At 39.1% G+C, this 25,211-nt stretch overlaps 1 protein-coding gene across 9 annotated transcripts in view; it reads left to right on the top strand.

Moving 5' to 3' along the window:
* Nucleotides 1-536: 536 nt before the first annotated feature.
* Nucleotides 537-25,211, top strand: part of Grm1 (glutamate metabotropic receptor 1) — a 406,588-nt gene continuing 381,913 nt past the window's right edge. For 5 of the 9 annotated variants that reach the window (XM_074072604.1, XM_074072567.1, XM_074072610.1 and 2 more), the window contains exons 1-2: nt 537-649; nt 2,047-3,060. In XM_074072604.1, the coding sequence (XP_073928705.1) occupies nt 2,361-3,060 (700 nt within the window). In that variant the 5' untranslated portion in view covers nt 537-649; nt 2,047-2,360. Of the gene's footprint in view, nt 650-813; nt 1,001-1,494; nt 3,061-25,211 lie in introns of those variants that run through there. The other 4 variants (XM_074072583.1, XM_074072592.1, XM_074072599.1 and 1 more) reach the window with 4 other exon arrangements.

Genomic DNA, 25,211 nt, shown 5'->3' with positions numbered 1-25,211 from the left:
CTGACTCTCATTCTCAATTTAGTCACATCTTGACCTGGCAAGGGCTGTGGTTTGCATCTCTTCTTTTGGCTTACCTTCATTCATGATGTGTATTTTCCCTCCTTTCTTCACTCCCACCCCATGCAGACTCTTCCTTTTTTTCCCCTTGCAACCCATTAATAAAGCCTTTTCCTAGATGTCTATACACACTCTGATTTCCTGGGTGTGTGCTTTATTTCTAAACAGGGAGAATAAATTTGAGTTCCTGACGTATATACAAAGCTATCCACCCAAAGCAGCCTAGGCAGCCCCTCACTCCTTTGGACACACATGACTGACTATTCATATGTCTTCTAGCTTCATTAGGACTTCTTTGGTAGGTACTACAGGAAATAATAGTCCCCAGGTCGCTCTAAGCTTTTCTCTCTTCTATCAAATGACTGATTTTTATGCTTGGAATAATAGACAAGCCTTGGGTGACCTGTTTTTTTTTTTTTTTCTTTGCCTCCCTCCCCCCCTTTTTTCCCTTGCGGTAAAATAGTGCTGAAGAAAGAGGGCACTAGTGTACAGCCCAGATCACATCCTTGCACCGTCTGGATTAGAGCTGAGGCGTCTGCGAACCCAGGGCGGCTGCAGTCCTCTGACCATAGCCCTGTCTACACAGACTCAGGTATGTCTCAGGTCCATATTCTCCAAAAGACTCAGGTGAGCGGACACCTTCCCGCGGTGAAACCTACCCCCAGCTGCAGACACAGTCCTATCCATCAGATTTTCTCCTGGACCCAGAAGCATCTTCCCTTATTTATTTCTTTTAGTCCTGCATGCCTGGGAAGCATCGGGAGTGGGTTGACTTCCTCCTTTTGCCTGCCTTGCCTTCTGTGCTTTCACTCCCCGCTGGCTCCCGACAACCCCTTTCTTGTCTTGACTCTCACCTTGAGAAAGGGATCCAGGAGGGACGGAAGAGGGAGCCAACTTCAGCTCCGCAGGCGACTAAGACTTGGCGCCTCTGCTCCGGAAAGCGGTTGGGTTTGAATATATACCTGCAGAAGCGTTGCAAGGGGAAGAGAATGAGGGTGGAGAGATGGTGGGGAAGCGAGGGGAGGGGTGTGTGTGTGTGTGTGTGTAGGGGTGCTTGTGTGTGTGTGGGGGGGGTAAAGAACGTGAAGGAGGCAGGTTGGGAGAGTGGGGGGTGGGGGTGTGGAGGGGCTTCAAGGAATTGCCATGCACCGCTCAAAGCATCCCTTGCAGGCCCTGCGGGGAACCAGGTCCGCGGCTAGGACCGAGCGCTGTCCAGGGTTCTGAGCGCGGCGCGGCTCCTGCTGCCGTGGCCAAAGCCACCCAGAAGCACCCTCCTCTGTTCCCTTTCCAGCAACTATGCAAAGCCACAAGGTCCCGGAATATAGGTGGATGAAAGGAGACCCACTACTTCTTTTCTTCATCTCAGAAAACAAGTTACCTTATTTGTACCCCTTCCCCTTGAACATCTACAGCAAGCCATACTTCTTAGGGGGAAAAAAACTCCAACATACGGAGACTTTACCAGGCGTTGCCTTAGTAACTAATATGGATTTTTCACAAGCTGACAGATTTATATTTATTACTTGGATTGTATGTCAGAGTCTCTCCAACCCCTCAAAGTAAATGGTGCACCCCATGTTCTCGTTCATTTTTAAAGTTGCGCATCCACCTTTACAACGAGTTTCCAGATTTTCTTCTGGGAAAAGTTGATCTTTTCAAATCCTAAAAGTTCTCCTAGGTTGAATAACTTAACTCCTCCCCCTCTCCCCTCCCTTCGTCCGTCAGAAATCTTGGTAGGACCTAGGAGAGTCTTGAGGTTGGAGGAGGGGGCGGGTCAGCGGGGCTCTGCGCCGCGGGGGACCCGTGAGAGCTCTGGAATCCGCACATTACTTTCTTCACTGACCAGAGCTGCCTCCCTAGCTGTTCCTGAAGCTGATATCAGAATGTGTTGAAGTGAAATGGACGGGGCAACACTTGGCATCACTGACCCCATAGTTCAAACACAGGTCCTCGGATAATCGGACTTTGATTTTCTCCCTCTTTTATCAGCAGCGTCCAGCTTACGGCTGCCCATTGTGCACTTGACCAATTTACCTTGATGCACCGGTAAAGAACGGGGACTCGAATTCCTCTGGAAAGCGCCTCCAGGGCGTGGAGCGTTCTTGGAGGACCAAGAGGAGGAAGTGCAGGGGAAAGAGGCAGAGGTGGAGGCGGCGAAGGCGTTGGACCATCAGTGGTGGCTCAGGGACCAAGCTGCGAGAGGCACCGTCCGTCCGGGCGTCTCTGGTGCGGGCCGGGAGCCTGCAAGTGGGACCAGCGAGGGGACGCAGCTGGTGGGGCTGTGAACCCCGTTCTCAACCACAATGGTCCGGCTCCTCTTGGTTTTCTTCTCAGCGATCTTTTTGGAGATGTCCCTTTTCTCCAGAAGCTCCAACAGGACAGTGTTGCTGGCGGGTGCCTCATCTCAGCGCTCTGTAGCCAGAATGGATGGAGATGTCATTATCGGAGCCCTCTTTTCAGTCCATCACCAGCCTCCGGCAGAGAAGGTGCCTGAAAGGAAGTGTGGAGAGATCAGGGAGCAGTATGGCATCCAGAGGGTGGAGGCCATGTTCCACACGTTGGATAAGATCAACGCAGACCCGGTCCTCCTGCCCAACATCACCCTGGGCAGTGAGATCAGGGACTCTTGCTGGCACTCTTCCGTAGCTCTGGAACAGAGCATTGAGTTCATCAGGGACTCTCTGATTTCCATTCGAGATGAAAAGGATGGACTCAACCGTTGCCTGCCTGATGGCCAGACCCTCCCCCCAGGCAGAACTAAGAAGCCTATAGCTGGAGTGATCGGCCCGGGCTCCAGCTCTGTAGCCATTCAAGTCCAGAACCTGCTCCAGCTGTTTGACATCCCCCAAATCGCTTACTCTGCCACAAGCATTGACCTGAGTGACAAAACTTTGTACAAATACTTCCTGAGGGTTGTCCCTTCTGACACTTTGCAGGCAAGGGCGATGCTTGACATAGTCAAGCGTTACAATTGGACCTATGTCTCTGCAGTCCACACTGAAGGTAGGCATTATATTTGGGAAAGAAAAGTACTAGGAAAGTCAGGGTATTGCATGATGTACTTTTGGGATCATAGTATAGTCTGTTTATTTCTAGCACTGTGGGGAAAAGACTTTACCCTTCTCAGTACACACCCACCCAGACATTGCTTTTTATCCTCATTCCTTATAATTATACTGTATAAGACTGTATCCCACAGTGTTTCTGCAGTAGGAGGAGCAGACAAGACACCGAACTCTCCATGCAAAGTGTCCAGCTGTGGATTTGACATAGATGGTGATTGCCTCATAGTCTGAGTTTGTGTTTGGTAAGCTTATTGGCTCGAGGTACATGCTTTTCCAAGTTTAATGGACTAATCCAGGCAAAGTGATCAACAGAAAAAAAATCACCATCCCCTAATTTGACAGCATATTCTTGTCTTAGACACCTGAAGGTGTTTCTTTGTCCACTAGTACCCCTTGTTGCACCTGCAAAACATCCCTGGGAATGTGGGATTAATGTCATTCCATTAGGACATCAGAAACTTATATTTTCAATTTTGGTGTATCTTAGATAAAAGGAAAAGTAAATAATTAAAACAACTTGTTTATTTTGCTTACTTTATATGTTAAGATTATCCAAATTTTCTCACTTCCTCCCATATTATTTTGTTTTGTGAGAAATGGCACGGAAGACCTCCGGAATTCTGGCTTCTAGTCTTTATCTACCAATACAATGACTTGTTCAAAATTTCATGTTAGACCAATTATAAATTATATTTGTTTGTTTTGGATATCAGATGTCAGGTTTAAAATGACCTTTTTAAATGAAACAGATAAACCTGAGGTTAAAAGCTTTGATTTTTTTCTCCCCAGCATCTTGTAGATGTGAATTCTCAAAGAATTTCTTCCATAAAGGATTTATTTACTGTCTTCACATCAGCTTCTATACATTTTTGGATAAAATGAGAGTTTTGAGCTGATCTATTCTTAATTGCTTAGCAGATTTATAAGGAAACTGAGGCATTGGTTGAAAATGAGCATTTTGGATAATTCACACTTGTACGTGTTGTCATGAGGAAGAGAATCTTGAGGGAATTGCTGCATTCATGTTTCTTAAATCAAAATATTTTAAAAGGTTACAGACATGGCTTCATTTAAAAATATTTACACAATAGTCAGTTATTATTTGTATGAGACCTGATTATAAAAATTCAAAAGCATTCTTATTGCCATTTCATTTATAAGGAGAACAGAGTTTTCAAAACAAAAACAATATAAAATCATACATTTTAATTTCAGACTTTGCTTTCAGGAAAAAACTTTCTGCTGCAATATTGTGACTTTCAATACCTGATTCTTATTTCTGAATTTTGATTTTTTTAAATTATGACTTGGGTAGCTCTTTTTGGACACAAACTCATTATTTAAAACACAAATTTAAATTCAAAACACATACTGATTACTTTTTAAGACACAAATGTAATTCTTTACACTTTAATGTTAATTTACTACATTTTAATGTTCAGTGTAGTTTCTTCTAGTGCTTGAAAGGAACATTCTAAAAGCACAAGTTAAAATGTGTGAAATATCAGCACTTGGAGAAATCTGAAAAGGAAAGGCAAAATCTAGATTGAATGGGTTTATTTCAATATTTAATATTTTTCCTTCATTGACCTAGGCAATTGATTATTGATATTGGAAGAGTAAGTTCTTGCTCTAGGAAGAAACAATATTGCATCATTTCATATGGTAGCATTATCTTCCAGATTCTATTATAAGATATTGTTTTGTGGGAGGAAGGGACTAAAAGACTCCCCTCTCTTAAATCTGTTTCAAATTGTATCACTTTGCCAAAAATACTTGCTAATAGAGATTGCTTTCTGACAACAGAATTATGTTTCTGGAAATTCAGTTGGCTTTGTGTTTACTACTCATGTTGAGGAAGGACTTATATATTGGTTTGGATTACTTTGTTTCCTTTTTGCTTTCTTATTGCTGTTGTATGGCAGAGACAATGTCTATACACTATTCTATCAATTGATCACACCCTGGATTGTGCTCATAGAATAGCATTATAGCTAACTTTGGTGTTTTTTTTATTACAGGGATTACACCATTCACTTTGCCATTTATATATGTTATCTCGGCTCTTTTCAAAGGGAATTAGCTTTTCCTCTTATTAGACAGAACATCTGTGAAAACTAAATTGCTTTTATTTTTCCTGTCTGCAAAGAAATTCTGTGAAACCTCCTTTGTGTAAGCTGCAACTGAAAATTTATTTTTCCTGAAGCTCTGCCTTCTGCTTCTCAGGGACCCCTGGTGTACTGGCCTACAGGCCCTTTCTTGGATCACTTAGTAATTTTCCTGATGGGGTCACCTACTGGTGACAGTTTCCTGTCAAATAGCAGCTAAGACCACATATCAGTGTTGTGGCTACCATCTGGGCACTATTCATCAAGAAGACTGTCTGAATATTGGCAATTTGGAGCTTAGAAATTCTGGGATCTCCAGTGACCTTCACCTCCCCTTTCCAAATCAGTCATCCTCTAGTCAATTTATCCTCACCATTTCTTTTATTAGAAACCAACCTAAAAAAACAAAAGCCTAGTATAATTTATATCAAAAGTAACTAGACTAGTGTACTTTCATTCCTATAGCTAATTTTGGTGACTTTAAAATGATAGATGGTCATCAATTCTATATTGTTTTATTACTTCAGTTTACAATGCAGTAAGCTTTGACATATTTTCTGTTTTTTAAAAAAAACCAATAGAATTTCATTGCTGTATTCTTTTACATTGTTTCCAGTCTTCTTTCTCATCCTCTGTGCTGTACTTTCCCACTGGCTATGACAACTGTCAGTTTACCTGACATAAAAGAGAATGAGTGCACATGGAATTACCTGCAATAGACTCTCCAGAAATTGTTCGTGATTGCTTCCTGAAAGGAATGTTGAGATAGATCAGTCAAGGGGGAAGAAGGATATTGAAGCAATAGAGACTATCTACAAATAAAATTCAAATGCACTTTGGGATAAGCTACTCACCTGGAATGTGCATTTTTCACTATGCTAAGCAGAGAGTACAAGAAGATTATCTCAGCTAGGGCACTTTATTTCATTCTTCTGATAAAATGCAGATTCCTCATAAAACCATGTTTATTATTTCAAAAGATTGTAGGAAATAATACTCAAAAGTAATTTAGTTGATTAAATCCAAAACATTGAGCAAGTGCAATGAAGGATATTCTTTTATGGACCAAATGTGGTGGTTAATACCTGTAATCCTAGTAACTCAGGAGACAGAAATGGGAGGATGGCATTTTGAGGCCAGCCCAGGCAAAAGGTTAATAAGATCCCATCTCAACAAAAAAGCTGGGCATAGTGGTACAGGCCTGTTGTCCCAGCTATGCAAGAGATATAAGTAGGATGACTTGCCCTTGCAAAATATATGAGACCCTATCTGAAAAATAACAAAAGCATAAGGGGCTTGGGGTATATAGGTCAAGAGATAGACTGCCTAGCAAGCTGTGGCTGTGAATTCAAGTCCTAGTACTATCCAAAAAAAAAAAAAAAAGAGAGAGAATATTCTTTTGAGTTTGTAGCTTCAAGAAGTTTTCTTTTTGGATTGGATTTATTTTTATTTCTCTTAGTGTTTTGTCTCAGATAGGCGGATGGGCAGGTATACAACAAGGACTGAGTAATATTGCTTTCCTTATGAAAATACCCACTTTAAGGAGACTTCTTTTTCTTAGTTTTCTTTGCATGCAATTTTTCTCAACATTTACTTATATTTTATATGAAGTTAGCCATTTTTGGTTTCTTTCAAAGGCCAATCTTTTTCTTTGTAGAAATGTTTTCTTAATTGTTATAAAACTGATTTTAAAGTCTCTCGGCATCAGAGGAAAGTTCTCCTAAGTTATGTACATGTAAGTTATCTATTATGTTAGCTAATAAAATTACACATAACAGTTTTGAATCTAGCATATATCCAGTAGCTTCATCTATACCCTTCTTGTCTTGTTTTTAACCTATTTCCTAGAAAGTTATTTCAGTGGATTGGTTTATTTTATCATATAACAAGGAATCACAGTGTCCTAAAAGGTTATTTGGGCCAAGAAATTAAGGATGCTTAAGACACCACCATGGCATCCTAGCCCATGGTCTAAGTTTTCTAATTATGATTAGCCTTTCTGATGAGAGTAGAGGAATTTAGCAGTAATAGTTGGAAGCGGAATCTCACATGACTCAGTTTATTCTTCTGTATAACCGAAACTGACTCTCTGAAGTTACCGCCAATTCTCCCTGGACTACTGGTTACTATCCAAATCAGTTCTCACTCCTCTGTCATGCAATATTTGTCATCAAGGGGACTCTTGTTGACAAGATCCCACCATATATTTCACTCATATATTCTGTTTTTAGGCTTTTTTACAATCATAGCTGGCTTCAGCTAGATCTCAGATTAATTAATATCCCAAAGTCTTTTTAAAATTATGTGCTACTATATAGCCATATATGCTTCCTTTTATCCTTGGGCACTGATCAATAGCACTGTTATTATTAGTAGTAGTATTACATTCCAGAGTAGAAATTTTATGTTTTTCTTTTAAATATAAGATCATTAAACCTGCTTTTCTAACCTATTAGTGTGTTCTGGGATTTTGATTAATTTATCTGTGCATCCCAGCTTTATATCCTTGGGATTTAATAATATACATTAAAACTTGAATAAGATAGGGTCAGTGACAACTTAATACATGTGAAATAAGCAAAAACAAAGTACGAACTCCCACTGTGGTATATTTATTTAGAAACATGAATTTATGGATATTTAGGAAACACTGAAAGAAAATATTGTTAGTATAATTATTTAGAGAATAGCTAGAGAAAAAGGAATTATGTTTTGTGGTTTATTTGGGAATATAACATTTATATAGTCAGAAGCAGTTTTGAAAGTGTGTCTGTGGAAGGAAAAATAAGCAGGTCTACTTAGCTGGAGTGGAGAGTCTGCATCGGGAACCAACATTGAGTGAGGGGTTCTGATATTCTGTGATTCTGTGAGTCCTTACAGAGATGAAGGACAAGTAGTGGAGAATCTTGAAGTGTGTGCCAGAGTTTTGGTTTCAAGAAAGACATGTCCAAGCAAAACGTGACATGATTCAAAGATGATTAAAGAGAATTCTTTCTGAAATGTGCAGGGACGGGGGAAAACCAACTGTGGAATTGGTTTATTGTAGAATTCTAGGTACCAGGCTGTTCAGGTCATTGGGAAATATAGAAAATGTTCTAAAGGAATACTTTATGAGAGAATTTATTACAGCAAAGAAGTGGCAGCAAAGAGAGAGTCAGAGATAACTTTGCTTTTGAAATCCAACACCATCAGGAGAATTCTGGTGTAATCAACAGACTTGCAAACTATTTCAGAAGCATGATTCTTTCAGTTTAAACAGCACAGCACACACTTGGATTTAATTTGCTAAACTTAGTGTGAACTTTGGCCAAGAGAACACATGTCATTAGCAAGAGAAAGGAGGGGAAAAAAGAAAAGTTAGGGTTAGTTAATTTGTGATTTAAAAAAGTGTTGAAATCCATGTAAAACATCGTTTACACATAACTTTGGTTCTCCAGCTGATTCATCTGAATACTTTATGCTTGTGAGTTAGTCTCTTCAAACCCCAAACTTTTACATTTAAAATGTCTTAAAAGATGATGCTTGTAAACTACTATACAGTATTATGGTTCCCTAACTTCTATTTTAAAGAAAGGGAAATAAACGATTTCTTTGACTACACAAAGTAATCATGAATATAAATTGTTACTTGTGCCCAAATTTAATTTAAAAAAGTGACCATTTATTTTTATCCCAAATGGTTCAAGATTCATACTTTAAAATTTTTGTCTTTATTTTCTTCTACACTGGCAAGGCAAATCAAATGTATTTTCTAAATTATTAATCAGTACTGAGTGACTAGCTACCAAGTGTGTAAGATTAAGATGAAATACAAAGATGAAAAAAGACAGTTTTTTATGTTGAGAAAGCTTGAACTCTTCTTGATTCTTCTTCTGTACCACCACTCTGTGATGATATTTTTCTTTGAGAAATAAAAAGCTGACTGCACAGGCTTGGTGTGGTTGCAGCTTCTACTTTTTGTTCCTATCTTGTGGCTTGGTAGTTGTCATTCTTCTTCAAACACTAAAATTTTCTCTGAGTCATATACGCAATGACTTTTATGGATTTTTGATTACTTGCTAGGCAGAGACTGGGGTGATGTCATCATAAAGAGATTTGACAAAGCCATATTTTCAGTGTACTCTAATCAGACCTCAGCAGACTGGGGAATTACATGGAGGAGAGAGTAGTTTGGTGAAAACACAACTCACAGTAGATATTGTTTTGATATTAGGTTGGAAGCAACATCTCAGTAGGAGGAGGTTGTCAATTTTCATAAAAATTATAATTGAAAATCAGACTCAAGGCAAGATATAAAGCCTTGTCAAACAGATCACTGTCTTATCCATCAAAGAATTATCATTAAAGTCTGAATTTATGTGGAAACATTTACTTCTTTCTTATACTTAATAACTCTCTTTGAATGTCTATATTTCAAATCACAACTTACATGAAAAATTATAATTTTAATTTTTTCAGTGTTATAGGAAAATTAGCTTCCTTAATCTAAAGCATTATTGTACCAACTGATAGCATTAATGTTTAATGGAGAGAATTTATTGATAGAAGCAGACACTTGGTGATTTGAAATTCCTACTTATCAATTTTGGGATTATTTCTTTTACTAACTGCATAGTCAGCATATTATGTAATTAAGGCAATATGGATAATTAGATACCAATTATTTAAATAATTTTTAAAAAAGCCTTAATTGGCAATTAAAGTACAAGATTTGGGGGGACAGAAATTCTTTGGTTACCAACTATTATATTTGCTTTCTAGTGAAGAAATTCATTAATGAACATGAATCATACCCTTTTCTGGGCATTAAGAACATATAAATTCAAATAATTATAATGATACTTCTACTAATAATAACTATTACCATTGCTACTACATTACTATCCTCAAGAGTCCCATAAGTTGTTGGAAGAGTCATAGAAATACACAAGTACTTTTAGGCTCGTGGATTAAAAAAAAAATCACATTTAATCATTTTTTGAAAAAAATGCACAAAACACATGGGAAACACTACTTTTGTCTTGATTTTATTTGTAAATAAGAATGATGCTTTTAGTCATATTATCTACCTCACAGCAGTGTTTTACAGAACAAAGAGATGGTGTCTAACTTTTACTTGTTTTTGTTGAACTCCCACCAAAGAGATAGGTTCTTCTCAACTGATGTGTATTGAACAAGAACAAGAAATCTATTAATGATGTGTGGATATGTGAGCCAACACTTATCAGCCTAAGAGGAAAAGTAAATTCATGGTTAAAAGTATAGCATCATTATAGATTTTAGAAAACTTTCTCATGTTACAAATGAAGAAACTAACATCCAGAAGAATAAAATAACACGACAAATTCAAGAACATAGAATTCACTAGTAGCAAAGCCAGGACTAACTTGGCTTTGTGTTAGATGCTTTCTTAAATCAAAGGTTTTTTGTTTGTTTGTTTATTTTTTAACTCACATAATCCATCTTAATGTATTTCCCAGCTACATTCTTCCCAATTTTGCCCTGGTCATTTAGTAGCTTCTAAGAGACCCCTCTCTGTCATTCAATCCCATTCTTACAGCTGATATTTTCTTCTCAGTGTCAATTCTTGCCTTAATTTTGGGTGATTCCAGCATTCATGTGTGTGATCCACTGAAACAATACTTATCTTCTTTGTTATTGGTCTCAACCTGTGACCTCTGCCTTAACTTCAACACATTCACTCTATGGCCTGGCACGTTGACATGGCCAAGGACTGCTCAACTTTTGAACTTGCAAACACCAGAAAGCCTCTGAAAAAGAAAAGTCACTTTTCCAACTTTGTTTTGCTCCACACTCACCTGCTCTTCACATTTCCTTGGAAAATCTAGATCACACTATTTTCTTACCTGGTTGGGTTCCACTTCTACTTCTGAGCAATTCTACTTCAGTATCTGTGCACATTACTATCTTGTAGTAAAGCTCTTTTCTTGGAAGGAAAATTTCCAATGCAGAGTAGCTACTACACATGAAACTTCAGTTTGAGGAGTCATTTTTTCCTAGCCTCTCAGTGGAAAAAAAAAAAGTCAGACTAGAAAGGAGTACTTTCCTAAAATGAAATAAAGAATTCCTTCTTTATGAAGGCTGTGGTCAAGATCGAGAGTCCAGATTGGTTAGATATGTTTGGGTGCCTGCTCTGCAAGTGACCAGAGGTGATGTAGAATTGATAGGATGAAAAAATTAGAGAAGGATGGTTAAAATTGGATCTTGGATGTCTGGAGTAGGATTGGCCCAAAAGATTTATAGAATTTACCATGCTCAGCTTTTAGGGTAAAATGTAGGAAAAGGCAATACCTTAAGTTTATTGTACAGATGATGCAGTCAGTACTGTTTATGATTGGTAAATATAATATGTCATTATTGTTGTAAAGTTATTCTAACCTTAATTAAGAAGACATTCTTAGTTCTGGTGAGGCTGCTTGAAGTGAATACAGAGAAGTGCTTGGGTGGGATATGAAAAGAAAGAGGGAGAGGTATATCTTGCTGATTTGCTAACTCTGAGTGGCAAATATGTGGCTTCTTATTCTCTCTCTTCACATCAATTACGTCCACATCCTGTAGCCCTAAGTGCAAGTCCTTTGGTTGGATAGCATATTTCACAGTTATTGTTGGATAAACTGAGAAAATTGTCTATAGTTCTGTACTATACTCTAGTGTACTATACTATAGTTCTATAGTTTCATTCTTCTTTTTTGAGATGGAGTCTTGTTATGCTGCCCAGGCTAGCCTTGCTAGACTCAGGCAATCCTCCTGCCTCCTAGTCCTCATGACTAGGTAGGACTAAAAGTATGTAGCACCATGCCCAGCCACATTTTATAATTTGTATGCTATAAGGAGAACATCACCTGGAAATTGCTGATAATAATGTTCAAAAGAAGGAACTGTTTATAACAGACTGCCTAAGGTGATATGGGGTATTGAAATGCTGGAGACAACTTGCAACAAATTACGCCCCTCTTTCCTCTATTATTTCACCTTTGGCCAACACGCATTGCTCTGCTGTGAAAGAATTCATGTCCAGATCTATATCTAAGTCAAATAGATATTTAGTGAGCACTTTCTCTAGGTCAGACTCTGCTATAGCCCATTGAGGAGCAGAGATATATGAACTATACTTATTTCATTAAGAAGTCCATCATATAGTAATTACCTTACAGTTTACTGAATGAAATCATAGGAGTAGATATCAGGTATGGATGTGACAGAGAGCAGTGTGAGCAGCTTCCTCTGGGCTGGGAAAAAAGGGGAGGAAAAAACTCATTGAGGCCTCATGGTGAAGGTGACATCTGAGGTCCACTCCATTACTGGAAGTAAAGGAGTGAATTTGAGTAGAAGTACTAGTATAGAACACCATGTGTGCTTGATGAACTCTAAACATAGTGAATTTTAGAATACATGTTTCTAGGAAAAAAAAAAAGGAGTGGGAAAGGATCACAAGAGAAGGATCTAGCTCAGTGGTAGAGTGCTTGCCTAGCATGGAAATGGTCTGGGTTCAATTTCCAGTGCTACCAAAACACCCCCAAGAACAAGAACAACAATGAGTGTGGAAAAGTCAAGCTTAAAAGGGAGGAAAGACGTAGGTCAAAGAAAGGAATCTGGACTCAATTTTGTAGCATGGTGATCCAGTAAAGGATTTTATTTATTTTATTTTTATTTATTTATTTTTTTTCTGGCCAAGAGATTCTTTATTGCCAGGTGGTAGAAGGGGAGAGCCAAGAGAGAGAGAGGGGCAGAGGCTTAAATACACCTCAGTGAGACTCAGCATGATAGGATTGGTTAGGATCTTATGGTTCAGGCTGATTGGAGGTTGGGGCAGAAGGAGAATTCAAGCTAGACTTGAGGCAGGACCGTGACCCTGGGAAACAGAAGCTTAAGGGTGCAGTAAGAACCGAAACCTATCGGCGCCATTATTGCCAACATTCCTCCCTTTATTGTTTGTTAAGGAAGGGGGGTGTTGTGTTCACTTTGGCTTCTTCAAACTGGCAATGGGTGGCATAGGGGAAGGGAGGGTTAGTTGGCAAACAATGTTGGGGTGGTGAGCCCCATGATGGCGTACAACCAGGTTCCGAAAATGAAAATTTCCTCTTCCCTGAAGTTGATGAAGTTCCCTTGTAGCCATAGGTCATAAAGAGTCTCAAGCCAATCCTCCGACCTCCGCATGGTGGGTATCAGCCAACTATCCTCGTGTAGGGAGTCGAGGAATTGTAGCAGGTGTTCTGTGAGGGATTCTTGATGTTTACAACCCGGTGTCCTGGTAGGGTCCATTATAGTTTTCTTCTGGATGTGTTAATAGGTGTTGGTATCCCTGGAAGTACAACTGGTTAAATTTTTTGATTAGCAATAGCAGACATGTAGTATGATACAAGGGAGGAAGCTTAAGAATAAGAGAGCAAGAAACATAGGCATTAGGATGGGTATTGGCCAGGAGAACCACTGTGAAATGTTGTTCCCTAGACAATTCCAAGAATCCTCCAATTCCCTTCTCCATTTTTCTAATTGTTTCTTGAGAGGTGCTGCCATTGGGGAACCCATTGAGCTTGACAGCAGTGGGTGTCATGAGAATGACCAGATGAGGGCTGGTCCATCGAAGTCCCAATGGAGAGTGTAGAAGATCCTTTTTGGAGAACAAGATGCCCTGGTTTAACAGAAATTGTTATAGGGTGGGGCAGGATCTGGTTTGCATGTTCTCTGAGAAGTTCCCTGAGAAGGCAGGTAGTCAGCCAGAGGAGCAGAGTCTGTTGGAGGCAAGTTTTTCTAAGAGAAATGGGTGGCCATACATTATCTAAGACCCAAATAGGAATATTAGGAGGAGCATAAAAAGGTGTCTGCTCAGGGACTACATATCTAGGGATCTAAATTCTGCAAAATCCTATAACTGCCAGGAAAGCTGTAAGCTGTCTTATGGTATGGGGGTTGGGAAACGGAAGATTTGGCTGATGCATTTATGACTCAGGGAGTGAGTCTGTCCCTTTAAGGCCCCACCTAGGTAGGGGACCTGTGGGAGGCAGGGGCTGTCAGGATTTAAATGTAACACTCTTGGATAAAAGAGAGCTTTAGCTCATTATTTTACATAAATTGACACTTAACTTTTTAAATGTTTGTACCATATTTAGATAAAGTATAACATAACACTGTTACAAGGTGGTCATTTAAGACACATAAGCAAATATATAAATGAACTCTGACTTAGTAGTACTTAAAGCTTGACAAGATCAGCAGAAAACACAAATAATTTCTTTGATAAAATCTTTCTCTGTTGTGTTTTTTTGTAGATGTTACTCAGAGCAGAACAATATTAAGATAATCTTGTTATTTCATAGACATAGAGGATTTGATTTTAGTTTGACATGACCCTAAACATCTTTTAGGCAACTCTTAGATTATATTCAACTTTAACTTTATCACACACCGAAGCTTTTATTATACACTTTTCAAACTTACTCAGACCTTCATACAACATACTAAACCCTTTGATGGTTTGTCCTTATCCTTCCTATTTGAAACAATCTTTAGGACAAACCCTTCTTTTCAAAATCCCTTCTCATCCAAAAAACCATTCCTTTTTCCTTTAACTTCTCCAAAAATACATTTATTACCTATCTATATCCTTTCCAATTGTTTACTTTGTAACTTGTATTTTAAAATTAACTTTATAAGAATTTTTAATTTATTATAGTGGCTGGAGCAACTAACTAGTAGCCCTTACTGTTTTTAGGAATAGGCATAAAGCCTCATCAGTCCCTCAGGCTTGAGGGGATATTGTTTTAGGTGTGGAAACTGTGAGGGATTTTTAAGTTTTATTTGAATAGGGAGGGCCATCCTGGCTCACCCTACACTCATCTCATCAGTCCACACTGTGGAATCTCTTTGTTCCTGAAGGAGGGGGCAGCAGAGGTAGCTGCCTGGGGGGAGGAGAATTTGAGCTTTTAATTGAGATAGTAAATCCTGTCCCAGCAGGACACTGGAGTTTTAGGTGCTATGAGGAAAGAGTGACAGAAGAGGAGGTCTCCCCAAGAGCAGGCCAGAGGCCAGGTAAACTAGTGCTCTAGGGGCTGGCCAGATTTGCCCCGAATGATAACTTTTGTCATTGGACCGGGGACCAGGAGAAAAAGGTAAAACAGAGAAATGGGCTCCGCTGTCTAGGAGGAAAATGGCCTTTTGTTTTTCTGCCATTATGGCTCCTCAAAATTGATGCCAAGAAGTGGAGTGTGGACAGGAGACTGGGACCCATCACCCATCAATCCATAGGAGGTGGCACCTCGCCTTCCATCTGGTGATGGGGGCACTTAGACCTCCAGTGGTTACCCTTGCAGAGGGCAGGGTCCCGGTTGGGGGCGGGGCTGTCTCCCGGGCTGTCCCCCCTTAAGCATTCTCTGCAGAAGTGCCCCTCCTGTCCACCACGGTAGCAAGTTCAGGATATGGGCCCCAGTCGGGTGGGGCCCTCTCTGAGAGCAGCAATGAGGCCATGGTGTCTCTTATCTTTTTCTCTCCTGTTAGTAAGGTACCGGACATACAGACATAGCCATAAATACAGACATGGCTAGCTGTGTCACTTGGTCCAATGGCTTTTCCCTTCAGCCACAGTCTGAGTTTTTTAACAAATATCTGGGACTGACTGTTAGAAATTTATCTTTGAGGAGAACCTCGCTCACCTGTGACTCTAGTCCACCATGGTATGCTTTCTGATAGCGTCCTTAAGATGCTGTAGAAAGGTGAGAGGATTTTTTTTTTTTTTTGGTTGTGCTGTAAAGTAAAGTTGTTATTTTACATTGACACCTGACACTCTGGAGAGCAAGTCTCTGAACTGTTCTGGGCCTCAGTTTCCTCACTTGAAGAATGAGGGATCTGGTCTAGGTTAAACTATGTTTTTCCCCTATGAGATGGCTGAAGTGACATTAATGCCACTTATCCTCTTTTCAGTAAAGGATTTTAAACAGGGCATGAACATATTTCTATTTTGGAAAAGGGTGACCTGAAAGCTTTAGAGAGGACAGACTAAGAACCGGAATCAGTTGGGAAGTTAGGAGACAAGTTAGGTGGCCATTTTTAGTTGTGGGTGGAAAAAGAGTCGATTTAATGAAATCAAGAGATGAATGAGAGCTCTACTAAAACAATTGTAAGTGAGAAAGGAGAAGGGAAGAATGGATTTGACAGCCACATAGTAGGTAAATTAGGATTTAGTGATATGGGTTCTGAGAATCAAAGAGAAAGAGAAGTCTACAATGGCTCTTAGGATTCTAATTTGTAAGACCACATAGGAAATAAAAGACGAAGCATGGATTGAAAATAAATGAGTTTTAGATTGGTTGAGTTTGAGATATCTATAGGGGAATAAAGTTGAGAGATTCTACAGGCCAAATACCTGGAAAAGGAGGTAGATTTGAGATTTGTCAGCAAATCTGTGAGGTTAAAACCACAAAAGTTGATGAGATTGCCAAGAGAGAGGATAGAAAGTGAAAAGAGAAGAGAGTCAAGGAATAAAAGGATCCAGAAAAGGGAAGGATGAAGACTAGGTAGAAAAATGGAAAGAGGAATAACTAACAACCAGGTGTCACGGAAGCCAAAGGGTTATGTTTCAGAAGAAAATAGTGACAAATAGTGACAGGAAAGGGAGAAGAGACTATAGAGACTGTGTTCTGTCTACTAGTAGTATCTCAGTTCTCTTGTGTTACTATAACAAAATACCTAAATCTGGGTAATTTATAAACTACAGAAACTTATTTCTCACAGTTCTGGAGGTTAGGAAGGCCAAGATGAAGGCATCAGGAGGATTGGAGTCTGATTAGCATTGCTTTCTGCTTCCAAGATGGCTTCTTTATTGCTGTATCCTCAGAAGAGATGAACCATGTGAACTCACATGGCAGAAGTGATGGAAGGGCAAAAAGGGTCTAAGTCAATTGTCTCCAGCTCTTTAACAAGGCACTTATCTGGTCATGAAGGCAGATGTCTCACTAATCACTTCCTCAAAGGTCCTACCTCTTAATACTACCAAATGAAGATTAAGCTTCAACACATGAATTTTGGGGGGCACTCAGACCACATCAAGTAGTCTCCACTTCCTCTTAGCTTCTGCCCTTCCAATAACCTCTTGACTTCCAAATCTATTGTAAAGACAAAGGTCAGAAGGAAGTGGGGAACTCCTCATATACAACTTTGTTCCTAGATGCTGAAGGTGAAAGATAAGACAGTAGGTAGAAATAAGTGATGAGAAGGATGAGTAGGCTTTAACAGTTTTAAAGGCTGATGGAAAAGAATAAATGAAAAAGGAAAGTCTGCAGACAATTGATGAGGCAAAGCTGCTGAAGAAGCAAGACAAAGGGTCGGACTTGAATAAAAAAGCTCTTCCTCTGGGTGGTAATGGAATTAAGTTTAGGGAGGAGGGGAAAAGAAGGTTTGAAAGTAATATTTGGTAGCCTTTCCTTATTATTCAATGAGGAAAATAGAAAAAGAAAAGCAGCAGGTCAAATGCAAACAGAGATTTTAGGAGGGCTCATCTGAGATTGCAAACCATGTGTTTCTGGTAATGGTGGCTCGTACTGTTTTGAGATTCTCTCCAGTGGTATAGAGTCCCCAGACACAAGACAGGAATCTTGGTTTTCATAGCAGTTCATTAACTTGGCCACCTGCTGGTCCAATGCCTACAACACCTTGATCTTTCTTCAGTTAATAACATAGGCTAACAGATGCTCACCAGAGATCCTAGCCTACAATTATCCTTTACTCAGCTCCTGTTAAAAGACCAGACGAGGGAACTGATATTGTGTTTTTGTATCATCTAAGAGATCATTATCAATCACTTTTCTTAAAATTAGGTTTCCAGAATATTACATACCTGACTTTGTTTACTCATCCTGAAGAATTGCCTTGTCTAAACTGCTTGAATATATTTCCTTTTATATTTCTAAATATTGATTGGACACTTAAATAATATCACATTTTTGATTGAAGACTTTGCTTTTTAAGATCTCGGTGGCCTTTGTAGAAAGTCCGTTGTGAACAAATTCCTATTGGGCTTTAATTCCATTTGTTTCTCTTGAATTACTGGCATATTTCATCTTAACTAGAAATGACAGTATTGTGTTTTCTATTTTTCTCTTGCCTATCAGGAAGCTCAAATACACATTTAATGCTCAAGTCACAGAAAATGTTCTAGTCTATGGGTGTAGATATTAGCTTCTATCTTACTTCAAATCATTATTTCATACTTGAGGAAGCAGAATATAAACATAAAAGTAAATGGATGTGACCCTCTTAGGTAGTGAAATTTCTATATGTTATTAAGCAGATAGTAATGACAGGTTGAGAGTTATTTTTTTTTTTTTTTTTGCTTATGGAAGCAGGGATATCTCGCACCCGTAGATTAATATACTAAAGCTGGAGAAAACTTTCCTATGTATTTTGTGTGTACAGAAGAGTTCTTAAGTGTTAGTCACCTGCTAGAGGAGAATCATGCTTTTTCAGATTTGCTAAAAAAGAAAAAAAGCCCTTCCCTTGGCTTATGTCCTCTGCCCATTGCTGTTGTCTCTTTCTTCAGTGCAGCCTGGTACCTGCTCTGCAGCTGTGCTTGGATAAGTTTACCCACTTTGGTGGGTGTAGGTGTGACTGGAATGTTCTGTTTTCTACACCATAACTGCTTGTTCTCTGGCATCTGGTTTTGCTGAGTATTGTAGGGAGGCTCTGTACCCATGATGTTGTCTTCTACATTGTTCTCCTTTGAGCCAAGGACAATGTGGTTTAATATTATATAGGATGAAACATCAAAAAAACACTGTGTTCATTAAATCACAGTGAGTAGAGGGACTCACAGTGCATTGATACATGCGAGGGATGAATTACCGCTTTGGTGTATGTGTGTGAGGGGGCTAGAAAGGCCAAACATGAAACTAAAAAAGCTAATTTCTTTTTTCTTTTATGTTGGTTTGTGCTGATGGAAAGTTCAGTGTGTAATATCTTTGATCTACCATATTAAAACTAAAATCTTACTTGAAATTACTTCTTAAAAATGAAGAAAATATCGAGGGAGTGATTAACTTTTGAAGTGCTTGTACTCTGCCTTTCAGTGGGTTATTTTTAGGCTCTCTAGGTGAAAAGGGATGCACTAAGCAGAATCTTCTCAAACTTTAGTGTGCATAAAAATCACTTGGGGAACTTGTCAAGCTGCAGATTCTAATTTGGGAAGTCTGAGGTGAGCCTGAGACTCTGCATTTCTACCGGGCTCCCAGGTGGTGTTGCTGGTGCTTATCAATGGGTCACAACATGAACAGAACCTCTGGAAGCCCTTTCTAATAATGTGATTTGTATGATACTACATTGCACATGCTTTCTCATACACTTACAAAAAATTTCCCTCAGAGTCATTAATATGTCTCTCTCTCTTCTTTTGGACTATAATCAATGACAAGAACTGTGGGGGATTCATAAAGTCTATAAACATAGACATTATTGTATTATAGCAGAATGCATGCATAACTTTTTACAGATGTTTACCTATGTTACCAAACAAATACCTGTAACAAGTTACAGATGTGACAAAGAGAGAGAGAGATAGAGAAAGAGAGAGGGAGGAGAGAGAGAGAGAGACAGAGAGACAGAGAGAGAAGTGATTACTACCACATCAACATAAGAGAGTATAAAGGAGGCCCAAGGAGAGGCCCCACCTGGGATGTCTCTTGGAATTAGTCACACTAGAACTGGGTCTTACATGATGGGTAATCCTGCAAATGCAGTGCTAGATAGAAATTGGATCTCTCATGAGTGAATGCATATGAATAGTGCTTCAAGTCCAACAGGTGTACAGGGAATGGTGAACTCTTTAATTTTTCTGGAGTAAGAAGTAGCTAGAAGGGAGTTACAGAAGAATCAATTGAGAAGGTGACACCAGGTGTTAGAATGCTGAGAATGTCAGAATTTGAGTTGGTCTCCCCATCTACTATGTTAGTTAAAATAGAGAAGACCCTCTTTTGCAAATTTCTACCAAAGACTGATAAATAGGGACTTAATTTTAACTTTCCTTTCCACTCATTTTTCTGATATTTTTTTCTTCCTTGTGCTAGAAAATGACAGCTTTGCAAAGAAGCCACCTTCTTAGATTGCATGGCAAAATGTCATAATCATACAGCCCATTTACATTTCCAGAGAAACATAAATATTTGATTGTAAGACGGGTACAGGCATATCTAATGCAGTTTTGCAGCTCAAGCTGCAGCCTCTGTGGACACGTGGCCCGCCTCTCAGTGAAGCAAAAGGCATATCACAAGCTGGTTTCTCAGCTGTGAAATGCCACTACTTAGGTCACATGCCTCAGATAAAAAACCTGCCAGGAGCAACGCCTTCTCTTTGGCGGAGAGGCGTGCCACCTGTCACCCAAAGCTGCTGTCCCCTCTGTCATCATGCACGGGTAACTTTGCTTCACTTCTGCAAGCGAGGTGGTTGTGCTCTCTGCCTTTTGCAGGGTATTTCTCCATGGTATTTATTTAGGGTAGAACTTGTCTGATAATCATTAAATTAGAGATTATTATACATACTTATTAGGGCCAAATCTTAATTCAGAAGAATGGTTGTAAATTTAGGGATCACACTGGCATGAAAAACTGAATTTTCTTTTATGTGAAAGATGGCATATGACAGGCATAATTTCACCTGACACCTAACCGTGGTGCCACTCTTGGTGACATGGCAAAATCACACCATATGTCATTCCATTAATCGCATGCATAGATTCCTGGAAATAAGCCCTAGACCACACATTCTGCACCCATTAGAGACCATGCCTCGTCAACTGTTAGGAAATACAAAGCAAGAAATGTAACTCATATCTTTACAAGTAGATAAAACACCCTGTACAGCATGTACCTTACTTTAGATTTGCTCCGTATCTTTGTAAGGTCTGACATGGTGGTTAGCACAAAGTGCTTGAAGAGTACTGTTGAATGAATAATCAACTAGTGACTCTGTTAAAAAGTAATCTAATAGGCATTTGGTATGGTCAAGGTATTGAGTTCTTTGGCTTCCTGCCTCTCCAAGAAGAACCTAATAAAAAACAGAGTTTACCCTATCTTTACGAAGGATGTGTGTTCTTCCTGCCATAATAATGTCAGCATGGCAGAAGCATGGTACCTAAGAGGTTAACAAGTGTTTCCCTTGCAGTTCTGAGAAAAAACTACATAAAATATATCCTATCCTCAAATATTTCAGCTATAACTCTTGTTTTGCTATCTATCACTGCTTTGAGTTAAAATATGTCCCCTCAAAAAAAAGGTACATTAAAGTCCTAACACCAGATACCTTATAATGTGCTTTTGTTTACAGAGACAGGCTTTGCAGAGGGAGTCATGTTAAAATGAGGTCATTTGCATGGACCCTGATACATTTCTGGTGTTCTTATAAGTGGGGGGTATCTGGACACAGAAAGAGACAAGTGAAGAGAAGAACTTCACAGAAGATGAAGGCAGAGATAGGGATGATGTGTCTACAAAAAAAAAAAAATCAAATGACGAAGATTGCTAGCAAAACATCAGAAGCTAGGAGATAGGCCTGGAACTTCTTCTCCCTCACAGCCCTCAGATGGAATCAGTTCTGTTGATATCTTAATTTCAGACTTTTAGCCTCCAGAACTGTGAGATGACACACTTCTGAATTTTATGTCACAGTGTTTGTGGCATTTTGTTGTATTAGTCCTAGGAAGCTAATACAGATCTGAGGTTAGTACATTGTAAAATCTAGTCAGGTGTAGGTTCTCCCTGAACATGAAATGACAGTCTTTCTGGTCAAATGATGTTCATCTACTTATGGACTATTTGTTGCTTAACTTTAACCCTTCCCTTGTTAAGTGAACATCAATCTTTTACTCATAAATGGTGACATAACTCAGATGTCCGTGACTGAGATGGTTAATTTTAGATGACAACTTGACCGGATTGAAAGATATCTAGATAATTGGTAAAGCATTATTTCTAGGGATGTTTATGAGATGTTTCCCAAAGAGACTGATAGTTGACCAGTGGACTGAGTAAGGAAGATTCATCAGTGTTAGTGGGCATCATCCAATCTGCTGAAGGCCTCAACAGAACAAAATGGTGAATTTGTTCTCCCTCTCTGGAGGACTGGAATGTCCTTCTCTTGCTCTTGGACATCATACATGAGGTTCTCCAGATTTTGCTCTCAGATGTATCAACCAGCCATTCAGGTTCTCAGGCCTTTATGACATTATCAGCAGCCCTGGTTCTGAGGCGTTTGGATTTGGACTGAACCACACTAAAAAATTCCTTTGTTCTTCAGCTTGTAGATGGCTTATCATGGGACTTCTTTGCCTCCATAATCATGTGAGCCACCTCCCTAAGAAATTCTATCTATTATCTATCTATCTATCTATCTATCTATCTATCTATCTATCTACCTATCATCTATCTATCTATCATCTCCTTTGTTTCTACAGTCTCTCTGGAGAGCCTGGATTAATGCAGTTATCATTATTAAAAATACTGATGAAGCATCAATGATTTAGCATTTATTGTGGGCCAGGCACTATGCTGCTTTTTGCACATTACTTCATTTGATCCTCCTCCTAGCCTATGAGATAGATATGAATATTATTTTGGAAAAAATTAAATGATTCCATAAGACTCTTAAATAAAAAGGGGTAGACATAGTGTTCAAACTCAGTCAGTCTCAGTCCAAAGCTCAAGTGCCTGATCACTTCTATTCCTGTAGAAGGAGGCACTCAGACACTTTAGGGGCTTATGATTATAAGATAGATATTATCAGCATTTTGAATGCCTATTTAAATGAATATGAAAGTGTAGCCAATCAATGCAAAGATCATATTACTATAAATCAGACAAGGATTTTTGCTTTTGAAACTCAGATCCAGGAGCTATATTGCATTTAACATACTTGTTTTTGTCAACCTAGAGGACCACATTGCCCAGCCCATTACAAAAAAGGCTAAGACGAATGCATACTGGGTCTTCCTTTCCAATTCTCTTCATGTGCTAAATTCCACTCTGAGGCTCACTCCTGTTTGACTGAATGGCAACAAACAGAGGGAGGCATTGTCAGAGGGAGTGAGAAGGCTGCACATTGATTTGTTCTCATGCCCTCCCAATCCTTCTTGAAAACCTTCAAGTAGAGTAAATTCTGAAAACAAAGGTTTAAACCATGTTGTCTTTTCTATTTATTCAGAAAAATCCTATAGTTAAAAAAAGAAACAAACACACCTATAGCTCTAAAAGCAAGGGATATTTTTCAGTGAAGGGAGGAAAATCTTTATTCTTTCCCTGACAATTTTTAGGGGTTTAGTACTTGAGAGTTTTCTACATTTTTTAATTCGCTAATGCCCTTAATTGACTCACTCTCAAAAGCAGAATGTATACACTGCCAATTGATTTTCCATGTGCCTTTTTAAAATTCATTTATTCACGTGTGCATGCATTGTTTGGGCCATTTCTCCCCCCTGCACTCCACCTCTTCCCAAACCTCCCCCACCCCCCTTGCTTCCAGGCAGAACCTATTCTGCCCTTATCTCTAATTTTGTTGAAGAGATAACATAAGCAATAATAAGAAAGACAAAGCATTTTTGCTAGTTAAGTTAAGGGTAGCTATACAGAGACTAATGTGATACATCCCAAGTTGGTTCATCTTTAACTGACCTTTTCTCTAGTTCCTGATCCCCTTCTTATATTGACCTCTGTGGCTTTAAGTTTTCTGTATTAGTTCCTCTGTAGTGGAGACATCAAATACTTTCATGTTTTGGGTTTCTTACCTATCCTGATACCTCCCTTATGCACTCTCCCTTTATCATGTGACCCAAGTCCAACAACATTTCTGTAGTTGCCCTAAATCTAAAGTCCACATATGAGAGAGAACATATAATTTTTGGTCTTCTGAGCCTGGCTAACATCGCTCAGAATGATGTTCTCCAGTTCCATCCATTCACTTGTGAATGATTAGATTTCATTCTTATGTGCCTCTCTTAATTTGTCCTCAGTGTTCTTATAGGAACCTGCTTGTGAAATTCTTGATTTGTTGTAGGAGAAATTGGAGTGTTAGGCTCATTTGGTTGAACCAAATAAGCCCAAAATCCTAAGAACCTGTGATTTTATGAGTCAGGTAACAAAGTCAGTGGTTTTATAACAGTGCAATGCTTACCATACCTTCTTGGGAGGGATCTACCAAAGCTTTTGGCTCACTAACAGAGTTATCAGTCTTTTATATTTTAGTTTTTCCATTAGTAGTTAAAGCTCAAGCAGACGCAAAACTAAGAGCATGGATGGTATGAAGGAGTAAGGCTTCTGGAGTCAGACAGACATTTGCTTTTATCCCACCTCTGTTGTACATTATGAGCTGTGACTTTAGGCAGGTTATTTAGAAACTCTATACTTATTCCTTAAATCTGTGTATTGATGATTATAATTGTACTTGCTTTACACATGATAAAACAGAACAATGACAGTGATACATAGGTAGGAAACTCAAAACTTGAAAGTGTTTGATGTCCCCACTGCAAAGACACTAATACAGTAACCTTAAAATGACAGAGGTCAATATGGGAAGGTGACTGGGAAGTAGTGAAGAGGTCAGGTAGAGATGAATCAATTAGGATTGTAATACACTTGTGAATGGAAGCAATACTAGGAATCTCTCTGTATAGCTATCCTTATCTCAACTAGCAAAAATGCTATGTCATTATTGCTTATGTCTACTCTTCAATAAAATTGGAGAAAAGGGCAGAACAGGTTCTGCCTGGAAGCAAGAGGTGGGGAGAGAGAAGGGGTGGAGGATGGGGGGAGAAATGGCCCAAACAATGTATGCACATATGAATAAATGAATAAAAAAAAAGAATTCTATACACTACACATTTATACATACCCATGCTAATATTATGACTGGTATGGCACATTCTACTTTGGTTAACTTTAATTGTGACTGACTTTCCCTTGTTGTATAAGTCTCATACTACTCTCAT

This window comes from Castor canadensis, chromosome 1 (assembly GCF_047511655.1).
Source record: "Castor canadensis chromosome 1, mCasCan1.hap1v2, whole genome shotgun sequence".
In the NCBI taxonomy this organism is placed as follows: domain Eukaryota; kingdom Metazoa; phylum Chordata; class Mammalia; order Rodentia; family Castoridae; genus Castor; species Castor canadensis.
Note: the sequence above shows the minus strand (reverse complement) of the source record. Positions and strands in the feature narration are given on the sequence as shown.